The sequence below is a fragment of the Rhamphochromis longiceps genome, linkage group LG12, assembly GCF_057381845.1.
Source record: "Rhamphochromis longiceps isolate RC_006_pf linkage group LG12, R_longiceps_female_GT1.1, whole genome shotgun sequence".
Taxonomy (NCBI): Eukaryota; Metazoa; Chordata; class Actinopteri; order Cichliformes; family Cichlidae; genus Rhamphochromis; species Rhamphochromis longiceps.
Window position 1 is genome coordinate 28,592,161 of NC_140568.1, and position 23,677 is coordinate 28,615,837.

Here is a 23,677-nt window from a genome sequence, read left to right on the forward strand (position 1 = left end):
GTTTAGTTCTACTGTACAAGATTCACTTAAACTACGCTCTTGGTGCTTGCAGAAGTTTGTAATACAAACTGTATTTAAAATTCAAAACCACTCGGGTGACCTGATCAAACGTATTCAAAAACATCGAAATGAAACTACAGTGTAGAGGTGATCACAGGAAAAAGGTTTTTAAAAATCACAGTCGACAAGAGTTGAAAAGAAATATGTTGCTTCATTCAGAAACAAGTTGAAGGAGTGCGAATTTATGAATACAGGAAACAATTTTACACAATTATGATTGGAGATCATCATAACACTATTTCAAAAATGGTCATCAAACTTCATATATTAAAGGATTTGGATGCAAATAAACCCAAAAGAAAAAAAAACAGAGCTGAAAGCAATAAAAATGATGTGTCTGACACTTCAGTAAAAGAAGAGTTTATGGGTTGCTTTCCCCCACTCTCACTCCCACCTCCCACCATGTAGTTCTCAGTGTACTGTACACAACACTGGACTGCTCTTGAACATACTGCATGAACTCTGAACAGCAGCGGAGGTGGCCGACAATGTGTGTCACCATGTCAACGTCAGCTGGAGTCTTGGCTCTCTTAAAGGGGAAAATCCAGGCTCAGCATAGCTCACGTGTGCTCACTCCAAACAATGACAGGAGCGCCAACCCTCGCAAAGCTTGGAAACAAGTCCTGCGTGGCTCACATTTATGACAAAGCCCATAATGTGCATTTCTGCAAGTTGAGATATATTTCTTATTCACTGTCTGACAAAATCTAAACGTTAACGTGAGATCTCGGATCAGCTGAAATCTCAGCTGATCCGAGATCCTTTTTTAAGGCTCGCATAAGCGTGCAGTTGCTGTTCTGTATGCTGAAAGCAAAATGTGGTTTATTTTTATTTATTTTAGTTTATTTTTGAAGCAAGGATTGTCCCTTTAAGTAGCAGGGTTTGTGTGAACAGCCACCTTTTGACAGCAGGGAAACAAAATCAGATATCACTGCAAATCTATAATTGAAGATCATTAGCACTGATGAAGCTGAAATCTTAGTTCAGCTTCAAAACATTCATCCCTGGCAACATCTGACACAAACTGGCCCCAAATATCAGTCCTGTTAGGCCTGGCTGTTGATAAGTGGTTACTGTAAGATCTTCACTGAATTCAAGTACACCGAGGACTGGACTGAAAATTAACTTGTCACCTGCCAAACTCAACCATCCATGTGTGAATTTCACCAGCCAGCTGAAATACCTGAAAACAACAGGACCTCCAAACGAGGGCTGGTAACCTGCCAGAGTGGCTGGCAGATGCCAAAACACAGCCAAATGTGGAAAAAAAACACAACACCCAGCAGGTGGCCGCCGGTCGGTTGAGTCCAGATTGTGACACCTTTTCAAGCACATTCTACACATCCTGATGCGTAGGAGCAAATGCTGCTTTAATCTGGCAGCTCAGTGCCTTAAGACGCACCCTGCTGTGGGTTTTAAGACAAGAATCTGATGTGACAACATCATGAAATCAACAGAAAGCGTGTTCTGATTACAACTCAGTCACAATGTGCTTAAAATATCATGTATTTATGTGACATTAGCTACATGAGAGCTACACTTCAAAGCTGTTTCTTTTCAGCACAGAGTGACGGTGGAAAAGACCACCGAGCCAAAAAAAAAACCACCCCGAACAATCCTCCAGCTGCACAACAGGACAATATCGGCTGCACTAGCTTTACTTCTCGAAAAAACACAGGTGCCTCACATGGGACGTCAGAGGCACAGCTTATTCAGTAAGGCAATATGTACACATGAACTGTATTTTTCTCTTATGCTGTCGTTTCATAAATAAAGTCTAAAATAATACTGTACATTCTGGTGAAACTGTGGCGATCAAAGGTGGAAATGAAGTAAAAAAAAATTAATAATAATACAAGTAAAAATGAAACAAAGCACCTTGCTAATCAGGCCAACTGGTTAAGTCATTTCTTGCACTTTTGTGTACACGGACTTAGTACTGAGTTTTTAACAGTATCTGGGAGAATAGGGGAAAAACAACAACAACAACAACAACATGTTGGCATTCCCATTAACATAAACAAAAAGATAATTACAACTTCGTAACAGTTTTTTTTTCTTATCAAAAAATCAGACACAAAGCGACAGATTGCCTGCCCGCACCTCCTGCTCCTGCACTACAAAACAGTTTGGCTACAAATGGAGGCAGGTTGGTTTTGGTGGTGGTGGAAGTGGAAGTGGGGATGAGAAGTGTGCAGGAAGTGCAAGGCTTGTTAATCAATACTGGTTGAAAAGCGGTGAAAAGAAACGAAACGTAAAAGACATGGGCGAGAGAAGACGTCATTACACGTATGTGACGAGCGCTCTGTTCCTGAAGCCAGTTAAGAACTAAACTATTACAATTAGCCCTGTAGATTAGATTCAGTTTGCAGTTGGGGTTTTTTGTGTGTTTTTCCCATATAAAAATCAATTTAACAAAACTGCTAGTACTGGCACACCAATTGATCTGTTCTCGGATAATAATATTCCTCTTTTTGCAGTTCTGAAGCTGAACGATGTTTCGTCGCTGAGAAATCAAACTGCCATAACACAAAATTTACATTCTCCTCTTACAAAAAACAATCAAAACAAACATGTAAATAACTTTGTTTTCCTTCCAAAAACGAATTAGCCATTAGACATACAATACAATTACATAGATACATATTTTCAATACCGCACATTCAATCTGCCAAAAAACAAACAAACAAAACAAATAAAAACAACAACAAAAAAAGTAATGATTAAAAAGCCAACAAAGATGCTGCAATATATATAGAGAGAGAGATGTATGTACAATGATTATAGCATTCATAATTGCACTATGCCTCAATAAATGTTAATTACAGGCTTATAATCTAGGGAAGTGTTACGAAAGAAATAAAAATAAAAAAAGTACTCAAAGTAAGTCGGGGAATGAAGGATTGCAAATCAGAAATGCCAATTAGAAACAAGAAGGACTCACTTTGGTACAACTGAACGTCGAGACTTTACCTTTCACACAGGAACTAGCCAGATTTACTCTCCACTGCTATTCAACTACAACAGTCAAGACAGCCGGGCTGTGATTGGACAATTACAAAGATACAGCTAAAATGCGACTCGATAAGTCTGCAGGCTGGCGCGGGCTTGGAGGGAGGGGCCTGCAGCCCACGGCGCAAGGTTGTGATTGGATAATTTTAGGCAGTTCAACGCGCCGGGTTTAGCTGCGCCGGTGTAGCTGCCCCTTCTTTCAGAACCCACGAGCTCGCTGTAGCTCAGGTCAGTCCATGCTGGGTCGGTGTGTCGGGGGTGGGAAGAATACCGCAGATTGTGTTGAACACTTCAAAAAAATATGAAATAAATGTATTTTAAAAAAAAGAAAGAAAAGAAAACCTCCAGGGTCGATACGTCGGGTCGGTAGAGTCAGTGTTTGTTAGCCCTGCTCTTTCCTGTCTGCAACACTTTTCATTTCAGTGAACAGCTGTGGAGTCTGGGCCTCTGTCCCTCTCACTCATTCACTCTTTTTTTTGGCATTTGGTAATAAATATACATGTTACCATAATAAAAAGCGTTAATGTGGCACAGTTGAACATAATCATTTAAACATATCGTCTGATAAATTATTACCTCCTCGGCTCCCTTCAGTTTGTGTAAAGTGACCGCTGCCATGGTTCATCTTTACACGACAAAGCAGAAGTCCCTGTGTGCTTCCCCACTTTGTTGCTCAAAGCTTTTTTTCCTTCTTTTTTTTTTAATTTTCAAAGCCTTTTTCACTCACATTTCTCAACTGAACGGTTCTATCGACAGCTGAAAACCCATGACAGACCGTCACTTGACACACGACTTGGGTTGTTCCCTCCAAACACATGCTCGACTCACTGAATGGCACCAAAAGCCAATGCAAAGTAAGATTAATAAAGATCTAAGCCACTCGCATATATTAAATGAATTTTAAATCATTTGAAAAGAGATCACAAATTCTGCCTACTCATCAAAAGACTTGCCAATCAGTCTATCAGATTAAAAAATAAATTAAAAAATGAAGCCATCTAACTCATCACTCCCTGCTGGGCAAACAGGTAAACGCCCGTGATGAAGCTTCAGAATGAAACAACAGGTAAGGAAGAAGGCTAAAAAAAGGAATTCAAACTTTTTTTTCTCTTCTTCTTTTTTTTTATAAAAAAGGCAGGAGGGACAGAAACACACTGCATTCATTTGAGCGCCTTCCACCCAACCCTCGCGAATATCCTGTCCCCACTTTTTCATCACTTCTTAAATAGCAAGATAACATTTACTTCGCTCACCCCTCGAGGAGTCAAGAGATCAGCAGACAGCAAATAAATTAGTATTATGCAACCATTATATTTTCTTTTTTAAATGTGTGTGTGTATATATGATCTATCTTTTCACAGATTGCGTCAGTCAGTGTGTGCTGAGGGCCTGCAGTCGGAACACCCTGCTCTTCCCTGCTCTACACCAGGTTGTACTCCTTTAGGTTGAGCTGCAGGATGGTGTCTTTGACGGCTGCAAAGACGAAACGGATGTTCTCTGTGTCAGTGGCGCAGGTGAAGTGAGAGTAGATGATCTTGTCGCTGTCTGGATTCAGGTCCACAAACATCTTGAGGATAAACTCTCGCCCTGCTTGGGCATCCCTCTGCGGACCTGCATGGGGGAATATCGTGGATCAGTATATATGCACAGCTATAAATTACTACAGCTTGTTTATCATTCATAATATCAGTGTAGAGATCCTCCATGTTTTGTTTTTTTTCATGGTTTTTCCCTGCCATACTTGTCGGATCATTCCAATTTACGCACCACGACTGTATCTCAGGTCTGCCAGCCGAAGATTTTTATTTGCCCTAGAGCTCAAGCTAAAAACATTGTGGAGCTTCAGGTAGTACTTAGAAAACTTTACTCACTGCAGTATAGCGACGTGCCCTCAAATGTCTACCTGTGCACATTTCACATTATGTGTTAATTGGTACACTTTGTTTTTTTTAAGCTCTACATGTATGTGAGTGATGCTGAGTCAATGGCAGGAGCGCAAATTACTGATCTTATAAGTAAGTTTCTGGTGCAAAAAACTACAAAAGGGCAAAATTCAAAGCAAATACTGTTACATTTTCCCAGAAGAAATGTTTGCACGGAATGCTTCACTTATAGTCAACACCTCTCTTCTGTGGCTTAATTATTTGGCTCACCCAAAACTAACAGATATACATAAGAAAGAGAATATCATGGGGCAACCAGTTAAGCTTCAGTCTAACATCATTTTCTTTTCTTTCTAAAGCTGCACACTTTAAAATACCAAAGCTATGAGCTTTGAATGCTGTAACACTTTCTTTATGTACTTTTATCATGTCCCCACAACAGTAAAATACCGATACAATTAGTCCATGGTGCACAGTGCATGGCAAATGTGGTAGCGTAGTACACTGTTTGCTGTAATGCTGTCAAATTATGTATGACTAATGTAAACAAGCTGTCACGCTGAAGGCATTTTTCCATCAACTCTCCGCACTGCTTGAAGTCTTATATTTGATCCAAGACGTTGTAATCTGTTAAAAATCCCCATTTACAAATGTTCGTGCTCAAAGTTCCATTTACAATTAGAACGATCTTCCAGATACAGAGTTAGAAATAGCACCAATGATGCAGTACGTGAGAAACACTCAATGCTTTTGTCATTGTGACCAATCATAGCTGGCCTTTAAATAGACAGGAACTAATGTGGAGCAAGAATTACATATTAAATCTGTTCTAGTGCACTCCAGAAATAAAATTATGACCTTGTCATTAGCACAAAAGGGCCACTTTAAAGCACTTGAAATCTGCATCACTTGATATCGAGTTTTAAATATTTTTTCGGCATTTATTTCCTTAAATCAAATATGTGTAATAAAAAAAAAAAAGACAAAAATAGCAGAGATTACTCTGATACATTAAAAGCTGTGTATCAGATATTATACTGTAAGCAGAAATTTCCTGCCATGGTTAACCTGTCAGCTCTACAAACTAGTTCTAATGGACCCCCAGTCACACTGGCATGGAGAGCTGTCAATGACCCCCCTTGACAACCACCGGTCACTGGGTGGTGAGCAGTTACTAGCAGTGGCTAGGTGAAAACGGTCGTAATGAGGTGTAGATGTTATACCGAAAACCTTGTCATTGCTTTGCAGGTTTCCACGGCCGTCCGTAGTATTCATAGAGGACGCCGACTTATCTGCAAAAGCTTGGCATTTACTTGCTGAGTGATACTGAAACTATGAGCACAGCTCAGACAGGAAATCAAGACTGTTTGCCTTCAAAGTAAAAGTCTGAAAGCAAGTTGGTTGCAGTGATGAGGCACTTTTACTTTGGAGACTAACAGCCTCTATTCCCAGTTTGAATCACACTTGTTTCCAAGTTTTACGACCGCTCTGCAAGTGTTTCTACATCTACGAACATCTGTTATTGACCGACACAATCAACAGGGCCCCTAGCTACCTCCGCCACTTCTCACCATCCAGTCGGGGACTTCACATCTTTCCATCCTGACTGGAAGTTGCTGCGTGACTGAAGCCTAACAAAAATAATGGCACAGCAGGTGATCTGTGAACATGTTTCAGAGTTAAACAAAACATGACGTCTTTACTCAAAAACACCTCGACAGTCTTGATTTTGGGGCTTCGTGTAAGCTCTGTCAGTGTTTTGGTACGAGCACTCTTCAATCATTCAACACTCACCATCATACTCTGGGAAGTAGTCAACCAGATGAGAGTACATAATCTTCTCCTCCAACAGGTCCTTCTTGTTGAGGAACAGAATGACTGAGGAGTTTTGGAACCAGGGGTATGTGATTATTGTCCTAAACAGAGCTTTACTCTCCTCCATCCGGTTCTACACAGAGTATATGTGAATGGGAGGGGGCAGAAGGACAGAAATAAAGAAAGAAAACAGAGAGATAGTTAGTCTCTTAATTAAAAACCAGTCCTTCAACCTGATTAAGTGCAGATTTTAATAACCGTTTCACGGCACCAGAGGGAGAGCAGTAAAGATGAGAGAGTAGGGCAATCATGTTTTTAATTTCTCCCTCGCGCTTCATTTCAAGCAACCCTTCTCATAGCGAGTCTTACACCTCTCAGTGCTGCTGTTTATCAAAAGCACAAAGCAGAATGCCTTATTTTATATTATATAATAAAAACTATCTAATGCTATTGGATTATAAAGGTCGTGAAGCTGGTCAGTCTTCTACTTTCACAATATGCAGGCAAAAAAAAAGGAGGAAAACAGATGGGCGCGAGAAAAAAAACAAAACAGCAACACACATATGAACGCACACCTGCTCATTAATACACTTAAAAAAAACCCTGACACATCGATTCCTCTTAAGAAAGAGACGTGGCCTTAGGCGGCATTCAAAACAGCTGGCTGATCATTTACAAGGGAAAAAGAGCTGGAGCACCACCGAGCAGCCCGAGAACCTGATTTCCATTGTTTTAAATAGGGAAAGCTTTTATCTTTACAAACAACTAATCTCCTATGTCACATGAAATAAGGATTTTCAAATGGGAATTTATGAGAGCATCCTTTAAACCATTTAATCTCTCGGTAGTTTGGTGAAATTTCTCTTGGTCTTTCTAAAAAAATAAAATAAAAGGACAAATCACCTCGTTATCCGACTCCACCAAAACTTGGTCGTACTCGCTGAGGGCTACCAAGAACATGATTGACGTGACGTTCTCAAAGCAGTGGATCCACTTCCTCCTCTCTGACCTCTGACCTCCGACATCCACCATCCTGCCATGGCAGGAGAGAGAACAACGTCACCGTAAGCACAGGGAGTGTCTGTGTGGTTGTCCTTTTGACTTAATCCCCTTGATGCAGGTTGTTTAATAAAGGGAAAGCCCAAGACAAATCAAATGTGATGATGCCATTGACCACTTCTGAATCAGATATTCAGTGGATTTCAATCAGATTATTAACATAAAATAATCAGGAAAACATCTGATAAACTTAAAAGGCGAACCTGCGAGTCCATTACGTATCGAGTATAGTTTAATACCTGCATTAACAAAGCACAATATTCTTTTTAAATATTTTATAAGCTTATCTAACTCCTTGCATATAAAATATTAATCCCCAGTCTTACTTGTAAGTATAACCATCAGATGATGTGCACCTCTTTCTAAAGGCAGTAGAGTCCACAGGTTACTTGAGCATCTTCAAACTCTCACAGAGTGAGTGCACTCATGTATTCTCGCTGCATTGAGAGCCCATCTCGAAAACACTTTGTTTACTTTCATTTCCTTTCCTGAGGTCAGCTGATAGCTCCATCAAGTTATTAAGATATTCTAACAAAGTCACACAACACCATTTCAGTGAACAGTGGTTGTGCTTTTGTTATACATAATGACACAGCACTGCATTTTCACTTTTTAAATAACAATCCGATCTCACCTGAATATGACACTCTGCAGGTCAAATGGGTATTCAATAATGCCTGTGGTTGGAACTCGAACCCTCAACACATCCTGCTGGGTGGGAAGGTAGGCTGGCTCAGCGATCCGATCCAGTGCGTTCAGGTAACTGAGGAGGCAGGCAGTAAAAACAATCCAGCACCTCACAGACACTAGAAATCTCTTTCCTGAGATCTTTTAGAAATCTGTTGAACAGTTTGACGCCCGTTTCCTGAACGGCTGTCGGCTGTACTCACTATTTAGTAGAGTCCGAGAGCTGGTATTCCCGCCTTCGATCGTAACACTCCTGGATGCCCGGGTCGTTCCATAAGCTCTTGATTGCATCGACGTAGGGATTCTCAAGCTTGTTGATCTTCTCTACATCTACCTCTCTCACTATGTTGGCGTGAGCCTGGTGGAAAACAGAAACTTAACTTATCAAAACTTTATCAAGCATTCAGTATCTCTCACACATACACACAGAGACACACAAATTAATCACTGCACAGGTTACACAGTCCTAATTATCACTGGTGTATTTTCTGCTCTCACTCGCTTATTCTATATGCAGAAATTTCTTAGCACCCCGGGGCTCAGCATGGACCTAATATCTGAAGCACAAATCCCACTGGGCCTATTAAGCGGAAAGTTTTGTCGGCCCAGATTCCCACAGCAGAGTTGTGTCCTATGGCAAGAGATCAACACGTGACTGAATGTTGAAGTGTTGAGCAACAGTGCAGCACAGCTACTCCTGATGATTAGGACGGATACGTAATGTTTGCATTGTGTATGTCATGCATGGGTGCTTCCATAAGTGTGAAATGGGGAGGCATTGAATCTGAAAATTCAATCATAAGTGAAATACAGAAACAAAAAACTTAAAAACTATTCAGATTTTAAGATGAACAGACCTTCTGCCTCCATCAACGTGAGTTAGGACTTGATGCACATTTTCCTCAAGCAACTGGAGGTTGCCAGATCCCACTCAAGATGGTGATGCAATGTGCTAATAAATGCTTGTAATACAAGATATTAAATTTGTTTAATTTTACTGTGTGGTAAATGTAAATATCAGTGCCTCACATTTCCTTTTTTACTTTACTAACTGTAAACAGGGTAAAAATAACAGAACAAACCACTCTGAGGTACATGGGAGGAATCCATTTTTCTAAATTTAAATTGTATTGTTTTTCCATATGTAATATGGACAAAAACCTCCATAAAAGAAGTGGGGTTAGACGTCTTTTAAACAAGGGAGCTCAATTAAAGCAGTAGTGCCTTAAAACTGCATTTTTCTCAATGGCCACCAGGGGGCGAGGCGTGTGATTGCAAATACTTTTCTGGTCTCATAAAGAACAGCTCTCCGACTCGAACTCTGTAAGCACTTTTCCGGTTTACAGCCGCAATCATTTATTTCAGGTCACATTAAATCAAAAAATTTGTCCATTTTGTAAATTTTGGTCATATTGTGTTTTGGAAATAAGGATTTTCTGGGATATACTCACTGGCTAACAACTCATGACTGACAATCAGTCAGTTTCAGACTCGCTCCTTAAAATTCAGTTTCTAAACCAAATGGAGACTACAAAAGAAGGTCATCCAGAGGCTTCAAAGTGGGACACATGTTCATCAATTATATTGTCTACAGTGGCTTTAGCCCCACCAGTGATGTAAAGAATAGATTTACTTTTAACTTTGCAGTTGTCATATTTATTTGGATAAAACCATTCAGCAAGTTCCTAAATCTAATATGGCTGAGTAAATCTTTTGTGATGACACAGATATGAGTCAGTGCATTCTAACTGAAGACTGAATTCCTGATTGTGAAAAAAAAAAAAAAAAAGTTTGTGCAGTAGCAGACACACAAGAATGCCTGTCAATAAACTGCACGTGATACTCATGAAGATAAGGGTAAACAGTACTTGGACACAATCAGAAAATAGTGTCCTTGCTTACAGCGATTGTGTGATTGACTGTAGAACTGGCAGATTGAAAACATAAATAAAGCCACAGAACAAGTCTTTTTACCAGCAGATTAACCACTCGTGCTGAACCTTTACAAATCAGTGACCGTCTACATGCAGACACAGCATGACCTTTTTCTTAACCTGCCACTACAAGCCTTGAAGTCCAGCACAAACACAGTTTCTGTTTTTAGTGTGGATCACCTAGTGTGAGACAGAGTTACAGTACATGACTGAGACGTGCATACATCGGACATGTGAAGACTGGGGTCTGAAGATTGAGGCCTATTTAAAAGGGTGGGCCTGAAAGACTGTGAGAGTGACATTTACTATAAAAGCCCAGAAAGACACTGTAAACACAATTGATGGGTTTCATTTTCACTTCCCTTGTGATGTCAGTCAATTCTTTTGTCAAGGATAAAATACTTCCCATTTTACCCGTATGTATATGAGAGTAGAGGGATGTTGGGTACAAATTATGACAGGTTACACAGTTCCATTGTGCACATAGCTCTGATTTCATTAGACAGTCAGTTCTACCCTTTAGTACAGGTCCTAAAAGACTTTTACATCAACCTCAAATTGACTGTTACTATAAATTAGATGGCGGATGTGCAGTGTGCAAGACATGGTGGTAAACTGGAATGAGAACTGTACAATGAACCAAAAGCTTAGGAAGAAATTTTGAAGCAGAAACCCACCTGCATTTAGTTTCATAAAAATAGATCATAAAAGCATTATATTTATTCAGCATATTCTGAATTATAGTGTTTAAAGTGGGCAAAATAATGGTGAAAATGCATAACTGATATACCACAATCAGTTTCATTCCTCATGAAAATGCACACACGAGACGGGAAGTGAAATCAGCCGTGCACCACATCTGCATAAACATGCACGGCTGCGATGTCATTTTAAATCTCGCAGGTTGCACTGATTGTCATATAATGTGCGTTTGGTCGACAGCAGTGGCTGGGCTCCTTGCTCGTTACAGTCTGCATGTCTGGGGAAAAGATGTGTTGTTTTGCACTACGAATTTAATGTCTTTAGAATAGCATTGTTATTCAGACTTTCGAAGATTTCCGTGCTATTTGAAAACCGCCAACATAATTGAACAACACGTAGTGGAACCCTCTTACCTGGGTGAACACATCTCACTTTAAAATACAAATAAATGATGCAACTGTGCAATCAGTCAAAAAGTTCTAAGCTGTCCAGATCAGTATTAATTATGCAACGCTTAAAGCGGTTCCCAAAAAGAATGCATTGGAACAACTTTGCACCCCTCTAATGGAATGAATGGGATCCAGTGGTCTACTTGCACATGTATTTTAGGGAAATGACAACGCTGATAAAATGGGACAGACCAAAAATGCTCTCACATTAAAGTGCACATTTGGTTTTGTGCATTATGAATAAAACACCTGATTTTAACACTGACATAACAAACACAACATCTCTAAAAAAGGCTTTCATTAAACATCAGCCTGGACTGTAGTCTGACACAGAGAAACTGAAGACCACAGTAGCTGTGCCAAGGTGTGGACTCCTAAGCATCATTTCCTTTAATTTGTCACTTTCACATGGAAGAAACTTTGAGCAAAAACTCCCTGTACCAGTTCCCAAAGCTGTGAACACCAGGGTAACTCCTCTACAACAAAGAGGCTCTGCTGAAGTGTTAAGTACAGAGAGCAAGGTGAAATTTGAGCGAGTAGTGTGGGGTATGGTAGTAGTGTAGAAGCAGGGATGGTGTGCACATATGCATGTGTGGATTTCAAGGAAATATGCAAACACAAATACTCAAAAGGGCGTGATGAGTACTTGAGTGTTTTAAGGACACAGGAAGTCTATAAAAGGACAGGAAATGATTATGGATGGCTGTTACAAATAAGATAGACGGCACTCTAAAAATACTCAAGCACAATGTAACACATCGTAGAGTCTCGCTCTCTCTCTTTCTCTAATTGTTTGACACCATCAACTGCCATTTAAGTTGGAGAACGTGAAAAGCTGGAGTGAAAGAATCCATTTACCTTGTTGTGCTCATACTTGTAGGGGATCTTGAGCGTCTCCATGGCTCGGATCATGGCCTGCATGGACGTGAAGATGTTCTGATAGACCAGCTTGGTGAAGCCCCTTTTGTCCTCATCAGAGTAACCGGCTCCGTGGATAATCCTCATCTGTTTGATAAATGTGCTCTTCCCACTTTCCCCAGTGCCTGAGAAAGTACACAGGAAAAGGGAACACAGACTTTATTTATACAGTAGGTTTGTGCAAAGTGTCATTTAACCAGACGACGCGTGTCGTCTCCTGTGTCGGCAGTCATGCTTCTTAAATGGACATTCAGACTATTTTCACTGTTAAAAATTAATCCACTGCTGTTAACTAGAGAAAAAGGCATTAAAACCTTGCAGGGGAGGCTTCTTGCACAGCCAGTGGTCTAAATACAGAACATAGGCGGCACTGATTGTACAACGTCCTTACCATGAGATTGCCATAGCTGTATGGATAGAAAATAAATTTGATTGCACTGCATTTGCCCCATTTATAGGGGCAGAGCTGAAATCCAAGTACAGATCATAATTAGCTGCTATAAACCAAAGCAAAAAAAAAAAAAAAAGAAGGGACCCTGCAAGATCCTTACTTGGCTGTCAGAGCGTTTCAAGAGAAGAAAAGAAAAAAAATCCATATAGACTTCTGCAGTGTAGCATTTGTTTTCATTGAAAATGACAAAAACAAACTTGTGATGTTGGCATTAAATTCGTTTTTTTAAACTACACGCTTCCATTCACATTCCATAATTACCTGTACCCCACAGCAATCCACCCACAGTAAGAAATAAAAACGTTTTTAAAAACGCCGAAGCGCCGCTGTCTAACAGCCTTTTTTATTCAAGCTGCATTATTATATTTCACATCACGGACAAAGATTGAACAAGCAAACAGGCAGGATTACTTTATAAAATTGTAACAGAGACAGGCTGACATGGAGCAACACAAACTGCTGGTTGAAGACGATATCCATACTCGTGTTGCATATTAAGGAGTCCTCAGTCCTCAAACTTCAGACAGTGCTGGAGGAATCAAGTCGGATACTGTCTGAAATTACCTCTTTCCCAGTATAGCAGACAGTAAGAGATAACCTGCTTCATTTGCTTTAAGTTTACCAACTACTGACTGCTCTACTTTGATATGGACACAACCAGATGGTAAAACCTTTTTACTATGTAGTTTATAAACTGCTTAATATCAAAGCCAAATGTCCATGTTCAGTATCCACCCATGATTTTCTTATGGGTACAAAGCTATTAGCAACCCCTTTTACACTGCCCAGTAATTGGGTCCATTGTTAATGATGAAAAGCTGATTAAAGTAACTATGGTGAATGAAAGGGATTCTTGCAGAATTACAAACATAAATATGTGTATAGGGATATTTCCTATCCTAAGATGAATCGTGGCTTTTTGCAACAACATCCTGTCTTGGAATAAACATTTATACACCCAGATGAACAGTACATGCACACGGACATACACATATGAACGCATCCACTCATGCACTCACACATATGATATTATGTGCTGGTTACTCTTCCTCCCAGCCTGTTTGCTTAGTCTGGTGATAGACCAAGAACAACATCTCTGTCCTCTCAGCGGTGACAGGAACTATTTGGGTGTGAAGAACTGGGGGTGTGATTTCCCTTTGGTTCATTGAGAATCTTGGCAGACCAGTGAAGCAGTCTTGACTAGTACCTCTTGGATAACTTCAAGAGAAAGGAGTGCACATGTATGTTTTGCATGTGTGCTGCAGTGCATATTAACTGAGCGTCTCTCTTATAGAAGTCTGAATATGCTGCACTTCTTTGTAACAAAAGTGAAGCCAAAGCAGGCTTTCTAGTGTAGTCCAATAGAAGCTTGCAGGGAGGTAGCAATCATTCTCCAAATTAATAAATGTCGCTTTGAGGAAAGGTATTAGAATACATTGTTTTTCCATGCATATTCAACTTAATTTGATGAATACCACAATGCATATGGTTTCTTTTCCACTAAACAAAGCAAAGAAAACCACATCTGTCCATTTATCCATTTTCTCAACTGCTTATCCAGGTCAGGGTCACAACTGGAGGCTGAAGCCCATCTAAGCTGTAATTGGGTGAAAGGCAAAACTCATACAAGCCTATGCTTCATGATTTAGACTTGGATTTGTATTTGCTGCCCAAACAGCATAGTGTTATTTACCTTGTTGTTCCAGTTAATGACTGGGAGTTAACAATTACAATAACCTAAATAATGGGTAGTAATTCTTTAACTAATTTTAAGAAATAATACATTCAAAACATTTTTTCCTAACACCAGTGAAGTGGGTGACAGAATTAGCACCTCAGAGTCTGAGGTGGGTAGAGTGGATGCTCTGGGTGAGGATCCCAATCGCCAGGCTTGGTCTAGTATACACTCTCAGTACCTCCTTGGTAAGATGCTTTGGGTGGAGACCCTGCCCGGCCTGCCTGCATGGGAAAGCCCCCAAAGAACTTTAGTGGTGGAGAGTAGTGAGGTCTTGGCAGCTTTTCCTAGCATGCCTAGCTGGATCCATATGAGTGGTAGCAAAATGGATGGATGCCGATGACATCATCCTGGTTGTCACAGAAAAAAAGTACTCTCCTACAAGAATGCTATATTTTTACACACATTACTTCATAGATTTGTACACAATTACTCGAAAAGAAATCATAATCGCTTGACCGCATCTCTGTCTTAATGGATCTTTTCCATTATACCAATGAGTATAACAGGCACTGAAAAAGATAGGGAGACAGCAAATATGCTCTGTATGACTGTCTTCTGGCCATTAGTGGCTGCTGAGTCACGTTTCCAATCGATGAAGCGACCCCAGATTAACCCAAGTTTGTAATGGTGTCTATGGATCAGCATTACATCTGCCATGGCACGGGTTCTATGAAAGTTGTCTGACTCAGAAGCAAAAGCACAATATGACAAAAGACCAAAGGAAAAAAAAACAAGCTGCTCAGTCTTCCTTTTCCTTTAATTATTAAATACCCTGGACATTTAAAACTTGACTTGAAGATACTCAGCACTCACACTTAAGATGTGCTTATTATTTGGGTTAAGTGTATCAAAAGGATAATTAAAAGTTCTCCTGTTCACTGGCCAAATGACGTCTTGAACTTTGTGCTTTCAAGACTCGCCAAACTCCATTACTGTCTGCAGTGCGCAGACATTTTAAGAACGTACCTCATTTTAAACTGACTCTATGAGTGAAAAAGAAAGTCACTCACTTCCAAGTTCTTAGCAGCACCTTAAGTAGAGTTAAGACACGAAGGCTGAGTGCCAGTTTCACTTTTACAAATACTTTCGATTTGTTCCTCATCGGCATAGATTATTGGACCTTGATTTTCAGCCTTGCTACTAATGAGAGTTTAACAAAACTCAGACGCTCTTTGGTCCTAAATTTGAAAGCGAAAACTATTCAGCTGTTGTACAGTTACAAGAGTGACAGACTTGGATTTCAATCTTCTCCCTCTCAGTTACTTTGATAGGAGCTTTTACATTTCATTTATTTGACTAACCAAATAACAGAAGCTCCCTAATTTTAACAGCATCTTGTATTCAAAATATACATTAACACTAAATGCAAGAGAGTAAATACTTTCAGGAAATGATAAGTGAATATTTAGTTCATTATTTAGTTCCTTATGACTGACTAAGGTCAGTTATACATGTGCATAACTGACCACTGCTGTAAGTAGGACTACCACTGCAGACCAGGGATTTCACTGTGTTTAACAATCTTAACTGGATGACAGGAAAGTACATAAAATAAACCTTACTTTATTAAGAGAATTTAAAACTCTTGAACAATAAACAGATATATTTATATTTTAACGGTTCCAAAGAAAATCACTCCTATAGGAGTCGGATCAATTTGGTGTTAATGGCAGAGACTGAAAAGAGCCAAAACACTCCATAGAAAGGCAAATTCAGTAGAACTGCTGGGGTGTATCAAGGTGCCGTATTAAACCATATTCTCAATTTCTTCAGCACTTTTGCATTGCAAATACTTTTAAGTCAAAAAGCGTAAAAAAGATCTGGAGTTGGTTCCAAGTGCTTAACTTGCATTTGGTACCTATTTACTGTAATTCTCAATAAGAGGTTGACAACAATCCCGGCACATGCTTAAAATGAGTGAGTGCACTGACAAGCTCAGATACACCAAGAGACCTGAAAGACCACAGAAAACAAATAAAGTGCATGACTGCATTTTTTCCTTGATTACGATACAACTTCTGACTAACTCAAGAACAATCAGTCTCACTGAAGTCTTTGTCTCACTGAATAGACTTTGTTGACTCTGTCACAAGTATTTATTGATTTATTGAGACTCCTGATAGAAGCAACAGGATGAAATGTGAAGTGTGCAGGGCTATACTATCTCCTCAGATTCAATCAGATGGTGCAATACTGATCGGGCACAGTGCAAATGGAAAATAACCCAAAACATACTGCAAAAGCAACCCAAAGGTTTCTCAAGGCAAAGAAATGGGATATTCTTCAATGGCCAAGTCAGTCGCTTGATCTCAAGTAGAAATTTTGCCCTTCAATCACATCCACGTTAACTTAAAAATCAATTTTGGAGGCAAAATTTTGAAAAATTGTCCAAAAGTGGACCCAACTATCATAAAATCTGGAAGCTAAACAATGACTTTGAAATGAATAAAAATGACTTAAACACTGATTGATACGTTAATCAAAACATAAGCCACCTTTAGGCATTCCTCTAACAATAACAACCATGTGCTGGTGAAAGAGTCGCTATAAGTAGGGCTGGACTTTGTTCAGTCATAGCCATGACACAACATGGTAAACGGACCATTTCTTACAGAGAGCTTTTCTACTCTGAGCACTCAAAGCGCTTTACGCAAATTGCCTCATTCACCCAGTCACACCAGCACTGATGCAATGATTTTCAAAATTATTTGTTCAAAATGGACATTGTAGAATATATCTTTTGTGTTTGTTGAGGTAAATCTATAACCTAAGTTGTAAAGGCATCTTGTGTTTCGAGTCCATCCCACTTGTCTACAAATTAATTTTCGGCATGCATGTGAAAGTGTGTAAAGGGGGACAAGCACCAAAAACTAGGTTCAATGGTCCCTTAAGGATTGGAGCTGGGTCGTGCCATTTTTGTAATTGAGCAATTTTAAATTAATTTAGCAAATGTAGACAAGCCCAATAATTAGTCATGTTTAACCCATTTCAGAGTCAACAGACGCTTCAGACCTCAATGATAAAACAAGAATTGCCTATTATTAGTGGTATCTATTATTAATCTACAAATTATTTTCTAGATAAAGTAAATATGCCTAGATTCCCACAACAGCCCAAGAGTTTTGAATGGGTTTCTTCAAATTTGGCCACTTGGACTCTGGGAGGAGCTGATAACAATTTGTCTTTGACCTTAAACCAGCAATGTAACGCAAAACAGGTTTTTGCTCCTGCCATAATTCAAGAGTTTATGTGCCAATTAAGACAATTTCCTAAAATATCTAATAGAGTACAAAGCTAAAAAAAAAAAAGATGACATGATATATCCAGCAGTTCAAAGGCCAACTGGCCATTATTTAAAAACAATAACAGAACGAAAGAGTAGACTGTGATCATATTTCATACTGGATCAGACGCTAAATGCGTGGCACTAATCTTGCCCCCTTCCATAAAATGATGCTAAAGTCTTTACTACTGGGTTGGGCCCCCTTTTGCCTTCAGAACTGCCTTAACTTATCCTGACATAGAATGAACAAGGTGATGGAAACATTCCTCAGAGATTTTGGTCCTTATTGACCTGAGATTTGTCAGCTGCATATCCATGATCTCAATCTCCTTTTCCACCACATCCAAAGGGTGTTCTATTGGATTGGGATACAGAAACCGTTTGAATACAGTGAGTTCATTCATGTTCAATGCCAATAAAATATCACCCAGACCATTACACTACCAAGCCTGATACAAGGCAGGATGGATCCATAAGTTCATGTTAAAGTCAAATTCTAACTGACAGCTGACTGTTGCAACAGAAAAACACTCAGACAAGGCAATGTTTTTCCAATATTCTGTTAACCAGCTTTGGTGAGTCTATGTGAATCATAGGCTTTTCTGTTCTTTGCTGACAGGAGTGACACGTGGTGCGGTCTTCTGCTGTTGTAGACCATTCAATGATTCTCATCTGCACACCTTGGTTGTACCGAGAGGTTATTTAAGTTTCTGTTGTCTTCTTAACAGTTTGAAACAGTCTGGTCATTCTCCTCTGAACTCAACAAAACATTTTTAGCAATAGTCAAAACTAAATCCCGTTTTGACTATTGAGGTATACACAGCCAAGACCACTAAGCACATGACATTAACTAGTAAGCCATATTGGCTGTATGACAATTGTGATGACTATATAGGCTAAAGTGAATAAGGTCCTAGTCACACAGGCTTAGAGACTGGTCCATGGCAACTAATAGTTATTAAGATAAAAAATGAGAACTCATCAGGTGGCTTAAAGTGGTTGCATGAGGTTGATAGCAGTCGCTGATTAAATGATTGCTAAAAGGCCCACTCTTACAGGCCTAGAATCTAGAAATAGACAGTGACCCTCATTTTTTCACAGGACCCACCTTTTTCTAGGGAACAGATGGGTCATGTACTCCCCAACCAGTTGGCAAAAACATGATTACTTTGATTGGTAGCATACTGCTGCGGTTACCTGTAGTTTGCATAAAAAGGCAGACCTGTCTAAAAATACTCTCCAGCTACTCTCCAACTTGTAGAGAAACTGTGAAAAGTGCAACAGAAGCCATAAATGGAAACCATTTGCTGTCAAAGTAAAAACTGTAGATTTTGAAAAATACCAGTTGCAGTGCAAAGACTCGATGTATAATACCAGCTAATAAACTGGACTCCATCCCGGTCGACTGCTGGACTTTGCCAATAACTCTAACTTTTGTAACTAACTGTAACCTTTATAGACACAATTTCAAGGCATAGTCAAGTGATGGATAGTTTCTGCTTGAGTGGCTTAAAGATGAGATCTTGTGAAGCAGCAGGAATGAGAATTAGCATTTCCAAGTCCGATGCAATGGTTCTCAACCAGAAAAGAATGACAACTCTGAATCAGGGACAAATTGCTGGAAAGTGGATGAGTTTAAGTATCTCAGGATTTTGTTCACTAGTGAGGCGAGAGTTGATTGGGGAAACTAAAATGCGGATTGGGGTCATGTCTGCAGCGATGTGGATGCCGTGACAGTCTGTAGTGGTGAAGAGAGAGCTGTTTGAAAGCAAAACTGCTGATTTATGTCTCTACCCTCTCCTACGGTCATGAGCTAAAGAATGAGACTGTAGATGAGATGGTAGCAGAAGAAACTAGGTTTCTCCAAAGAGTAGCTGGGCTCTCCTTAGATAAAGATGTGGAGCTCAGTCATTCAGAACAGGTTGAGTAGTAGAGCTGCTACCGGTACTCCTCCACACCACAAGGAGCCAATTGAGGAGGTTCGGGCATCTGACTAAATTACCTCCTCGGCGCTTCCTAAGTATGGTGTTTCAGGCACGTACTACCGAGAGGTTTCAGAGCAACTCACCCTGGGGGACATAGAGATTATATCTCTGTCCCCCAGGCTAAGCTGAAGGAAGCGGTTGGAGGGAGAGAGGGTCTGGACTTCTCTGCTTAGACAGTTGTTCCTATAACCTGAACCCAGATAAGCAGCAGGGAATGGATATGGATAAATTGATTGATAGATGTGCCTGAATATTTCATCCATACAATATATATATATCAATGTTTTGTTAACTAGAGAGTCTTTATTAGTCACTTATATGAGAGAAACCATCGGTTTCTCCAGTATTTGACCTATCATTAAACAACATCTATACTTGACAGCTTTTAAGAGAAACATATCAAGCCCTTCTCCCACTGAATCAACTCATCTACACTGTTGCTGCTAATGTATTCTCAGTCATCCAATAAGGTTAAATGAGTGTTAATTTCAGAACATTCCCATTATCCGGTTAGCTCTTAATGGACATGAGATACTTGAGGAATGGATTAAAAACTTGCAATCTTCTCATTTGCTGTGTAGCCTGCGTTTCAACATACACGATCCCAGTAGACACAAAGCAATTAGTGGTTTTGAAAGATTATAAGTGATGTTTTAAAAGCCAAGATGATTTCTGAAAAGCCCACTGATGGTCATCCTGAAAACTAGTGAACTTGACTTGGAGAGTTTAGTGGTCAAATCCATCGGGGACATTAAGCAATTAGCAAGCTTGAAAAACTGAATACCCGTATCCTGTCACTGTATAATAGTTCACAGAGCATCTGTGGTGACACAGTCATATAGAGCACACATCTTCACATATGCACATCTTCCTCTGTTTCACTTGACCACTTGTAATAGAAGTGGTATTTGTGTGCATTAACACACACGCAAATAAATAAATAAATAAACAATCATTGTGAACTGAGAGCCCTGCATATGAGCTGATATACTGAATCAGGTCCAAAAATAAAATGGTTAATTTATCCAGGATTGCTTTAGATGCTCAAGCATATGCCTGCCTATTGTATTTATGAATGCCGCTACTTTCTACAAGGATTAATAAGGTCTATTGTCCTAGGTTAGCCTTGAGCATAACGCATTTCCTATTCATACTCTAATCGGCCTCTCCATGCTCAAACCTTAGATGTTTCTTATAACTCCGGAAAAAGCCACACAGCAGAAAAAAGTCTTTACTACCGTCTAAAATCTGTGCTGCTGTTTCTTGTTTTCCTGTCTCTATATAATCATGCTCCATTTCACTTTATATCTTTTTAAAGTAAAGTAAATCCCTCTGAAATACAACAGCCTACCCTTTCACTTTGGGCTGACAAATTTTCACACATTACTGACTAAAGATTAAATAAATACAAGATTATTAGAAACAGCTGCCCTCAAATAGCACACACTTTGTTGTTTAAGGTCACTGACTGCTTATGAATTTGCACAATGAACTTGTGGTGTATTATGAGAGATTAAGGGGCAACAGCAGCACAGTTATTTAACAAGGGTGGTGGCAGTGAGCTCCTTCAAATCCATTTAAGAAGGATTTATGTCATTGTTTTGTTTTAACCAGCAGCCAAAGGTGTAAACTTCTCTCATCCAGTCCCTCTTAAGCATCACTCGGGAGGCAATGTTGCGATCTAAGGGCCTAAATGTACTTTAGACCATTGCCTTCTTGCATTTTCTAAGGAACTAAGTGAGGAGAGCAGCAGATCAGGAAGCGAGGTTTCTGGCACCACTCACCAGGACCACAGTCATCACATCTAATGGGCTTTTTGTTGAAAACCTAATTAAAACCGGGATGGTAAGTAGATGACTTGTTTTCCTCACATTTCTTCAGTATGACTAATGCTGCTTAACAGGATCTGCCCCCTTCTCCCCCATTTACAACCAAACACTGCAAAGACAGTTACGAATGTCATTATTTAGGGTTTTTTTTTTAAAAGAATTTAAATAACAATTTAGAATGTTACTATTAAAACCATGATACATTACTCACTGTATTGCACCGAATACTGCTGTTAGTCTGGAAATTTAATATTCCACAATATAATATGCAGGAGCATACCATCACACACAGGTTTACACATATTATAGGACATCAAGTGGCCAAGCTTTCACTCTACATCGATATCTGGGATATAATGATTGCCAGGGTTATGTGTTAAGCTGCAAAACTGTCTTGATTGTGCCCAATAAAGCGCAGACTTTGGCCCAGCCGCACTCTTATAAGCACACCGCCTGGATGGGCTCCTTAAGATCTGGCTGCACAGGTTGTTGTCAAACCTGTAAAGAGCATGGAGGAGTCAATGGAGAGCTAGCGCTCATTTGTTTCCTCGACACTAGCCAGTCACAGTTATTCAAATCAGGTGGTTTTTTTAATATAGTGGAAGCCATGCAGGCCTTGCTGGGCAGCATCTCCTCCCTCTGCTGACCTGCCAATCTGTGCACTCGACTCATAACACCGAGATAGTTCTACCCTACCACCCAAACTTCACTCAGGTGGGGAAACCCCATTAACCCCCACTCCCTACAGCCGACAAAGGCATTTTTAGTGAGAGAGGAATGCGGGCTTGGCATTGCTCTCCCCGTCGAGCTTACCGAGAAGCAACAGTTTCAGCTCCCGGCGTGCGTCCCTCTTATCCCGGCGGAGCTGCCTTTCGATCTCGTCGTTGATCCGCCTGGCTTCTTTCGCCTCCTCGCTGAGGCAACACGCCATTATGGATTCCAGGGTCATTCTCTCTCCTTTTGTAAAACTCGCACTCCTTTCCCCTCTTAGTGATTCATCCAGATTTCAGGGGCAGAAGGAAAGAAAGGAAAAGAAAGAAAGAAAAAAAAAAACAGGCCTGTGAATGCCAAATAACGTCCTCATACAGGCCTACTGGTGGTGAAATAACGCGTGGACGCCCTTATAGTGAGTCCCAACAGCGCACAGATTGTGGTGGAAAGGAAAATTAGATATTTGAGAAATTATTGACCCCCCCCACCCCCTCCCCCTGCTTCGCTTATCTGGGGCCTCCCGACAGCTTCAAAACAACAGTCCAAAGCGGTTTCGGTGGAATATCTGTGCAATCTTAATAGGTGTAATCTGCTTTCCCGTCTCAATATGATCAACAGATCCTTTTAAGACACATCCTCCGTACTGCTCAGTGTGATCTCGTTAAGCATTGTCATCCGAGCCGGGCCACCCTCTCTTCAAAGTCGTCAATGTTGATATTTTTCATTAAACGAAATCCCTCGCGTTCAGGTTACCGTCTGCGGATAAGGGCAACAAGAAAAACGCATGAATAAGGCTGTCCGTTTATTTTCCAATGGCTCGACTCCCGGGCGTGGTAAGGCAGAATATGGCGGACTTTCACTCCAATCCGCTAGGCTGGGATACAGTACAGTTATCTCTCTCGGTGCGCTCAAAAAGCCAAGAAAGCCGCACATAACACAGCATTTCTGCCCGAGCTCTTGATAGAGAGGCGAAAAAACATCCCAGTGCGCCTCAGAAGGGAGCTCAAGTCCACGGTTCACGAGCGGAACGTAAAGAAAGGAATAACAGCCGTGTTGTTGCTTTTCCCCCGGCCAATCTTCTCCTTTTCCTCAATTCTCTTCATGTATTTTTATTGCACAGGCCATCCACTCCTCCGCTGGCAGGGTGACGTCGGCCTCCCA

At 40.3% G+C, this 23,677-nt stretch overlaps 1 protein-coding gene across 1 annotated transcript; it reads right to left on the bottom strand.

Annotated features, from left to right (window-relative positions):
* Positions 1-55: 55 nt before the first annotated feature.
* Positions 56-23,666, bottom strand: LOC146657520 (guanine nucleotide-binding protein G(q) subunit alpha). The gene is made up of 7 exons (XM_085425671.1): positions 22,619-23,666; positions 12,460-12,644; positions 8,720-8,874; positions 8,464-8,592; positions 7,674-7,803; positions 6,750-6,903; positions 56-4,683 (listed from the first exon to the last, which is right to left on the bottom strand). Exons 1-7 carry the CDS (start codon positions 22,752-22,754, stop codon positions 4,493-4,495), a joined length of 1,080 nt encoding a protein of 359 aa, XP_085281797.1. The 5' UTR covers positions 22,755-23,666; the 3' UTR covers positions 56-4,492.
* Positions 23,667-23,677: the final 11 nt, after the last annotated feature.

Excerpts from the sequence above, each read along its gene's own strand:
- LOC146657520 (XM_085425671.1), bottom strand. The coding sequence starts at position 22,754 with ATGACCCTGGAATCCATAATGGCGTGTTGCCTCAGCGAGGAGGCGAAA. Across the intron at positions 6,904-7,673 it reads TGGTGGAGTCGGATAACGAG|AACCGGATGGAGGAGAGTAA; the intron begins GTGATTTGTCCT and ends TACTCTGTGTAG. Across the intron at positions 4,684-6,749 it reads CTACTTCCCAGAGTATGATG|GTCCGCAGAGGGATGCCCAA; the intron begins GTGAGTGTTGAA and ends TCCCCCATGCAG.